This window comes from Ictalurus punctatus, chromosome 25 (assembly GCF_001660625.3).
Source record: "Ictalurus punctatus breed USDA103 chromosome 25, Coco_2.0, whole genome shotgun sequence".
NCBI lineage: Eukaryota > Metazoa > Chordata > Actinopteri > Siluriformes > Ictaluridae > Ictalurus > Ictalurus punctatus.
In genome coordinates, this window is record NC_030440.2 from 14,323,772 (window position 1) to 14,332,952 (window position 9,181).

General features: G+C 39.8%; 1 protein-coding gene across 1 annotated transcript; it reads right to left on the reverse strand.

Annotated features, from left to right (window-relative positions):
• Positions 1-946: 946 nt before the first annotated feature.
• LOC108257989 (solute carrier family 35 member D3) lies at positions 947-8,974 on the reverse strand. Its single transcript, XM_017456195.3, has 2 exons — positions 6,780-8,974; positions 947-4,592 (listed from the first exon to the last, which is right to left on the reverse strand). Exons 1-2 carry the CDS (start codon positions 7,213-7,215, stop codon positions 3,793-3,795), a joined length of 1,236 nt encoding a protein of 411 aa, XP_017311684.1. The 5' UTR covers positions 7,216-8,974; the 3' UTR covers positions 947-3,792.
• Positions 8,975-9,181: the final 207 nt, after the last annotated feature.

A 9,181-nucleotide genomic window follows, 5' to 3' on the forward strand; every position in this document is an offset into this window, starting at 1 on the left:
TTCTGGTCAGGGTCACTCCATATGGGATCCTGTCCTGTATCCCTGGTACACTGGGTGTGAAGCAAGAATATACCCTGGATGAGATCCCAGTCCATTGCAGGGCACCACACACACACACACACACACACACACACACACACACACACACACACACACACACACACACACACACACACACACACACACTCGTTCACACATTTGGCTAATATAAAGTAGCCAATCCACCTGCAAGTTTTTGGGATTTGGGAGGAAACTGGAGAACCCAATGGAAGGGTTTCATGGACACGAGGAGAACATGCGAAACACCACACAGATAATAACTCTAGTAGCGCATAACTACAAATTCTTCCATTTGAAAAAAGTAGGAGAAATTATACAGACTAAACGCTTAATTTTCAAATAACTTTAATGGACGAATTAATGCAATCAGTTCTGCATAAATGTTTATCGACTCAATTCAACAACTGCTCTTAGACTTCAATTATAAATGAGTTTTGAATAAACAGTTTTTTTTTGTTTTCTTTATTTTCTCAGTACTGGGAAATGTGTTGAAATGATTGTCTGTGGTAATCAGTCATACATAAAGGTGTGGTGGATTAAGAGATTGAAAATTTCTGGAGCATTCCTTGAATACAGAACGTTGAACACCAAGCCACCACTGCTGATCTCCTACTGCCTGGAAATCGATTTTCTTTGCCCTTCGTGTTCGGTTTTTCTAGTGAGTTTTTGTGCGCCTAGAGGGACAACATCCACTCCGTGTATGAGTGTTAGATAAGAGGAAATGTAACCCCTTATGCTTGTGTACATTTTCAAAACCCAAGGTTTGTTATCCAGTAACTGCAACAAAATGCAAAAGGAATCATTATGTTATATTACTAAGAGTAAAAAGGAAAAGATTTCAACCCATCTGTGGTTCATTAAGTGATAAAGAAAAAGTCTGGGAAGCTTTCACGTTCATACATGGGCTCCTTTAATCACAAAGACATACTCGTACGAGTCAGAGATAGTAAAAGAATCGCAGTGCTAATGGTCTCAGAAGGTGGTCTCATCCCGGCGTCTCTCGACTCGGACCCCCCTCAACTATATAAACTGAGGTAATATTATCTAATGATGCTGACTTCAACATAAAGGATAAGGGAATGTCTTCTTGCCCCCCCCGAGTGGATCTTTCAGAGTGAATCCAGATTGTTTTCATGTTCAGTTACCCTTATCACAGTCATCCGTGTGTAATCAGAACTATTCATTAATGACAGCGCGAGCAGGGCAGCTGGCAGGGATCTCTGATAAACGCTCCAGCGGTAATGGTGACATGAGCATTTCGAGCGTTTCCTATAAAACTTGTTTGAGATTACTTTTACACAACACATGCACATAATAACCATCGCTTCTTTTTTTGATATCTCATTTTCTCAGCTCGAACATAACCCAGACCGGGACAGACGAAATGCGTGCAGGAAATACAAATAAAATGCTAGAAATAAACTAGGTAGGAAATCAGATTTACAAATGATCAGAAAATCGGAATGATTCTTTTCTTAGTTATATTTTTCTCATTAAAAGAATGGTTTGGCAAAACATCAAATTTACACAGGAATCCCCCTTATATACAGTCAATGAGCCAAGACATGCCTGATGTGTGAAGTTTGCGTTTGCACCAGAGCTATGATTCTATTCAGACTCACTTTCAGTAAGCACTTCATCCTGATCAGGGTCTCAGTGGATCCGAGAGTCTGTCCTAGGAACCCTGGGTGTGATGCGGGAATACACCCTGGATGGGACACCAGTCCATCGCAGTGTTTCTACTATTGCTAACATAAAATTTAAGTCTCATGTAAATTCTTTTCAACAAATCATTGCTTAAACCTTCATATAGTGCCTCAAACGACAAAACTAACTTCTTCTTTTTTTTAAATAAATGATTTTGTTAAAAAGCAGCCTGTATTTACAAATTTAAGTTCAGTGTAGAACTATTTTATCATCCGCATCACTTCCAGCTTTCTGATTCTATTCCTCCTTTAGACTTTGGAATCCTGAAATGATGCCAAACTGTTAATGGTTGAAACAACCAAAAAAAAAGGATTTGTATAACCATCATTGTTATTATTAATTGACATAATAGTCAGTCTGTACAGGATTTCGCTGAGTTTTTATGAGATTGTTGCAGCCAAAAAATGCTTGATTTTGCTGTGGCTTTTTTCAAAACTTGTGATACAACTTGCAGAGGTTTTTTTTTTGTGCTTTTTTTTTGCAGAAAACTACTTGAATTGGCAAAATTGCAGTGATGTTTGTTGGTAAATGAGACCTTTTAGCTGTACTCACGTTCGATGCACATGAATCAAAGAGGGCTTTGGATGAATGCGTGTTGTGATCACGTCACATGATAATGAAATAATAATGAATTTATATCAATTTTAAAAATAAATAATTATTGCGTATTTTTAAGATAACCGAAGAATATTCTTGAGAATGAAGTCTGATCAATAGGATATTGCTTCATAAAATGGAGCTAAAAAATATAACAAAATATAAAACCTTCAAAAAAAAATTATATTGTTTGTCTAGAATAGAGGGTGAGATGGAAAATACCAAAAAAATACATTTTTAAAAGACTGTATCTGCAATCCAGATTTTAACGTTAGAGTATATGGGGAAAACATGCCAAATGCCATATTTTTTTCTAAAATAAAAAACAACAAAGCCAACTGACATGTACAGGTGTTTTGAACTCGCTGATATTAACTGACACTCTCTGGAAGCCCCGCCCCTTCCCCCGTTTCACACTTGTACTGTTTTGGCCCGTGATTGTAGTGCTTGAAAGATGCACTGATGCAACACCCTCATTTTCTGTCGAGTTAAATGGATGTTTTGTGTTTATCGAAAACTTTTGGCCAAAAATAGTCAAAATTCCCTGTTTTTATATACATACATAACTTTGTTTTCGTAGGATGGTGGTGACAGTAGTGCAAGTTCTCCAAAAACTGAGATGTAGGCCTCATTGGGAAAAAGTTTGAATAGGTCAGGTCTAGAATATACAACTAAACCCTGTTTAGAAAATCTCGAACCTGTTTAGCTGTCAAAACACATTATAAGCAGAATTCTTTTGGAAGCTGAGAATACTTAATTATCCAGTGAATTTCAGCGGATCACTTGAATAACGCTTTCTAAGAGCGCATGAGCAAAATTTCACGAAGGAGAAAAGTGATTTTGGGTTATCCAAGATGGCCGCCCTGTTACAGTTTTCAGTTACACTGTGAAATTTGCCCATGTTTATAGATTACAGGACGTCAGACTGTGTCATGCCTAAACCACATCAGCAAGTCCGTGTGTGATGTCACTGAATACCAGGATCAGATTTAAGACAGATAGATATTTACAGAAACAATTTTGGGTGAGACAGACATCTATTACTTGCTAGCTACATTTGCCAGAGCTAAATAAGCAAACTTCAGACACTAAACAAGTCTTGGCTGATCAAATACATCTGCTGTAAGTTATAAGTAAAACTGTGTAAATTTCATTTTTTGATGATATACACTCCTTTAATGTGGATCAGTCAACTGCCATATAAGACACCGAGAACTGATCAGTCATCGTGAAACTCCCATTCTTAAAAACAGCCAATATATGATTTCAGCCAACATACAAACAGATCATAAGGTGTTTTTTAAAAAAATACTAACTTTCCATAAATCCAGGTTTAAGAGAGTGAGTAATAAAAGGCAACATTCCTCTTGCTCACACAGTCAGCCTGTGAGAATGTTTTAACTTAGCATGCATCTCTCTTAACCTTCATCAAGGACTCTGCACCTCCATGTTATCCAGTAAAGTGTCTTTCTTAAGGAACTTTAAGGTGCGCACTGATCTCCACACGCCCACAAAATTGTCACTTAAATTCTGGTTTTCAGGTTTGCTCTCTGGCACCTGCGCTGATGTTTGTAACTCTATAGACTCACACACATGACCCCGGTCACTGTCTTCCTGTGATTCAGTCAGGCAGCCGTTTGGAAAATTCTCCACTTCTCCATCAGGTTTGGAAGGAGGATCCACGTACGGCTCTCCGGGTGGTTCCTCGTCCTTCACGGTCTTGTCCATGTCCTGGTAGCTGAGCTTCTTCTGGGTCTCGTAGTACTTCACTATGCAGTAGGTGATGGAGCCGACGGTGTTGACCACCACGCCGGCTATAAACAGGTTGGTGGGCTCGACATCACTGAAGGCCAGCATGCCCACAGTGATGGTAGCGATGCTCTTTACCACCCCCACGAAGCTGGTCGTCACTGCCGAGTTGATGTACGTGCAGTGCAGTGTGGTGAAGTTCATGGCGCAGCCAATCATGACGCAGACACAGAAGATTCCTGTGATGGATGGATTATTCCAGCCCTCGTAGGTCCACATGTCGATGGCGTCCATGCTCACGAGGGAGCAGACAAGCAGCACGGGTGAGGCCACCAAAGCGATAATGTATTGAGCTGTCAGCGGGCCGTACTCGCTGTCCACGCTCGTCTTTTGGATGAGCACCAAGTATGAGGCGTGGATAATGACAGCTAAAACGCCTGTCACGTAGCCGAAGGGGTCGCCTGTGAGATCTCCTGCACCTGCACCAAAGAAAATATCAAATTCAATATCAAAATAATATCTGGTCACCACCTATGGTGGTACCCTTTCAATGCACAGTACTGATAAACTGTGCAAAGCAAAAGATGGGTTACAGGCAGTGACTGTACACCTACAAAGTGTTAGGTACACGTACATTGCATCCACTAGGTGTCACTACATGGTAGCATGGCTGTAACTAGCTATGAGGAAGTCCAGACCGTAGTAGTTTGGACCATTTTGTTTTATATCCAAATGTCAACTTATATATCCAAACACTGACATCCTTATGTGGTGTCATTATATTGTCAACTATGAGGAAAAACTTCCAAGACCCAATCAGCAGTAATGACTGGTTCTCGCCTGACCCCAGAGCAGCTTGGGGTGGGGACACATTATATATTTGTCTACAGACCTAATCGCCAATTGGGTTGAGTTTTCATGAAATGCTACACTATACCAGAATTTAACTTCTTGTTGGGAAGTGCACATACTGTATTAACATATTAAAATCTAACATTCATAGATATAGATATGATAAAAAAAAGTATGCATTAATGCAACTTATGATATAACCATGAGTGTTTCAGTTTGTGAAATGCAAACCTCAATTAAAAAAAAAATAAAATGGACGACTTGTAACGTTGCTAGACAAGTGAGCTTGCTAGTTGACAGGGTTATATCATAGTTGGCTATGAATAAACACTTAATGTTAGTTCATTGTTAAGTTATTCTACAGTATTGTGTTCTATTGTGAACTAATGTTACTCATTAATAATATATGATGAACATGATGTTCATAGGATAGGCTCTAGATCCACAATGGCCCAGATTAAGATAAAGTGCTTACAGAAAATGAATGAATGAATGAATGAATGAATGAAGTACACATCGATCATTGATATATTAACTATGACACATTTCTGCAATGTCGAATGTCCTCACTAAAATTTGAATCCTGTCTTTGGCTTAGGCACACCTACCTTGTAGCCACTAAGTGTCACTGCTAGGAACCTAATAAACTCGCTCTATGTGAAATATACAGTATAATATATATAAACGGATCATTTTAACAGTTCATATGATTGCAACGTTTTGGCATTTTCAATGTATTGGGTTTGTTTTTCTATATCGCTTTGCATTTCGTTTGAAAAAATCAACGGGATCCACACACAATCAGTCAGATCTTATGTGGTTTAAGAGTCTTTCTGAGTGTCTACAAGAAAATAGAAATGCTCCAATGTATAATAATGAAGCCTATTTATGGCTGATCAATATGACGGTATGATAAATTATGCATTGTACTTTACGGAGAATTTCACAGGTATCACCACGTGTCAGCAAATCATTAAGCATTTATAGACATTAAAAATATGACCGAAACCATTGGTTTTCATAAGGTTTCTAAACATGGTCACCTATTGCAGGACACTTTTATTTTTTCAGCACAACTAAATAATCTATTGCAGTGGTTCTGAAAGTGGGATTTGTGGACCACAGGAGTCCATGAGGCACAGCCAAGGGAAATCGTGTGTAAATCACAAAAACTCATCAATGTCAACGTTGTTTATTATTATTTATTGTGTTTTTATAGTTTTTAGCCTGTTTAGCTGGACACTTGAACTAAAAGAGATTAATTCAAATCTTAAAAACAAGTCGCCTATCATGTCGAAATCATGTCAAATTGGACCCTAACTTGCTCTAATCAACAGACAAGATGTTAATTATATTGTCCTCACTGAAATGATGTTCATGGAGTAAATCTGTACTGTGGAGTTTCTTTTACAGTTCGACGATTGAGAACTCCTGATTGATTGTATCCTGGAAATGTGTTTGGGTATAGTGAGGATGTTTTTCTCAACGCTGGCAAATTATTTTCCTCAATAGCCTAAATCAATGACCAAGTATACTGTTTTTGTGCGTTTTAATTGGGTTCTCTTGGGTTGTCATGCGTTTTAATTGGGTTCTCTTTGTCGACTTTTAGGACTGGTGTGAAAATCTGATGATGTTTTAGATCATATTTATGCAGAAATGTAGAACATTCTAAACGGTTCACAAACTTTTAAGCACCAGTGTAGGTACTACAAAACTAGTTTTAAAAAAAAGGTAGTCGGAGATTTGAATGGATCTCAATGCGTTTTTATTTTTTATCAGTATTGTGTGTGTGTGTGTGTGTGTGTGTGTGTTACCCGCCAGTGCCGCTCCGCCGGTGGTGATGAGCACAGCCACGGTGACCCCGACTGAAGGCGCTCCGTCCCGCAGTACACACACCCCGACAGCGAGCGTGACGAGCGGCAGGCAGCGCTTAAACACCACGTACATGGGCAGGCTGAGGCCCCGCAGAGACCATAGGGTGAGCGTGGACTGCAGCGTGGAGAGCGCGCACACTCCGGCGAACACCCGGACCAGGCGCGCGCTCGGTGGCGGGATGTTCACGGCACCGATCCGGCGCAGGATCTCCAGCGTCGTCACCGCCGTGAAGCTGGTCAGAAACTGGATGAGGGTCAGGTACGTGAAGTGGTAGGTGGTGATGAGGAACTTCAGCAGGATGTTGAGCGAACCGGAGAAAACGCCGTGCGCGATCGCCACCGAGATGCCAAGCATTCTCCCTTTGCAAACTTCCATCGTGCGCTTTTTTATTTCTTTTTTCAGTTTAGAAAATTTCAGTCTCCTTCCTGCCCGAGCGCTAAATGAGACCTGGCAGGTGAAATTTCTTCGAAATGCTGCATCAAAGTCCAAATCCACTCACACTCACTCATCCCACTGTCCCGGTGACACGAATCCCGGGGATTTCCTGCAGCCCTGTTATCTCATTCTACACTCTGTCCGGGTTTAGAGGGGGAAAAAAACTGTGTGTGCGTGTGTGTGTGTGTGTGCGTGTGCGTGTCCTCCCTACCCTGGGTGTGTACGTGTGTGTGCGCGCGCCGGAGGTGCTGATCTGAACTCAATGCGCCACACACTGCGCCTCCTGCAGCTCCACGTGGCTGATTGAGACTGAGACTCACTGCAGCCAATCATCTTACTTTCACTTACTTTATAATATATATATATTTTGAAACACCACCACCACTACCATAGATTTGAATAGTTTATTAAGAGCACGATGATGTAGCAGTGTGAAAATGAAAACAGGTACAGCAGTAACCAAAAATATTGTGGTTACAAGTATTGACTGCGCACGGCACGGGGTAGATTTACTCATTACATTACTTCTGTTCCGAAAACAGGCTTCAGAGAGTAAATACTAAATTTGTGCCCCAAATGACGAACTGTACACTTACACTATGCACCATGTACTCTACCATCTAGTGTATGTATTTTAGAAAGGTAATATCGTCTCAAATGGAACACTAACGAGTTTTTTTTTACTTCCCGGAAGTATAATCCACTTCCTAGTCGACGACGCATGAAGTCATACGCCGCTAGCCAGAATATCCAATCACCGACAATGACTTTCTACAATTTACTGTTTATATACTTAGTTATATACTTAGTTTACAAGTATTTATGCATTATTTTTATGGATGCACAAAAAGCACAGAAATAAACTACAGTCCTAAATGAATAATCTATATTCTGGTGTGTGTGTGTGTGTGTGTGTGTGTGTGTACTGGGTTCTTTTCAGTCTTATATAATTGGACAAACAGTTGTGTAAAGTTTTACTCTGAACTTTATATTTGTAACACTCAGTTTGTGGATTTTATTTTAAATAAACAAAAAAACTTACTTAAAAGTTTTCCCCGCCCCATCCGATTAATCGAAAAATAATCGGCCATCTAATCGATTATGAAAATAATCGTTAGTTGCAGCTCTAGTTTTATTCTTTACACAATATATAGTACATTGTGAAAAGTTACATTGTCAAAAGAACATTGACCCCCCTCCTCCACACACACAGACCCCACTACTATTTAAGCAAGATGTTGGGCAATATTCAAAGATGAATGTTAACCGAAAGAAGAAGAGATAACGTCTAGGCTTTATATATTTGCTCCCTGTTCTTCACGTTTAATGCAGGCTGCAAATCCTTACGGAGGAGGGATCGCATCTTTATTATGTTACGCATGGTGATTTGCATTCAGTGCAACACACTCCTCCTGGGAGAAAAAGGGCACTTTTCCTCTTAGTCCTTTGGAGATTGCGGGAAGATAAAGAACATCTCAACAGCAGTGAGAGAAACAGTAAATTTACTTACATTTTTTAAAAAGCTTTAAACACATCCAAGGATATAAAGACCCTTGATTTTTCATCCGTTAGAAATAAACAAAAAGAGCAGGATTTTTATTTTAAAAACAGTACAGGATCTGATTTATAAGTGTCTGCCTGTGTGGGAAAACCTATTAGATGTCATGTGACTAAATTCTAGCAAACCCCCCCCCCCCCCCCCCCCCCAAAAGCTTATTTTTGGGCTATAACATACTGTGTTATTGATACCTCAACTTCAAGAATCTATAAATATATTTCACCAAAATTATGTAGAAATGTTTGTACTTTCTAGGCTTTCTGCAAGCATCATGCTGGATAAAGAGCTGGTTTAACTTCCTAATACAGGACCATCGCCTGCGGTGTTATAGCAGAAAATCAATAAAAG

What these genes read in the sequence shown, in the direction of transcription:
- LOC108257989 (XM_017456195.3), bottom strand. Translation starts at nt 7,215, where the DNA reads ATGGAAGTTTGCAAAGGGAGAATGCTTGGCATCTCGGTGGCGATCGCG. An exon ending in CGGCGGAGCGGCACTGGCGG is followed by an intron (nt 4,593 to 6,779) that starts GTAACACACACA and finishes TCTTTGGTGCAG; the next exon opens with GTGCAGGAGATCTCACAGGC.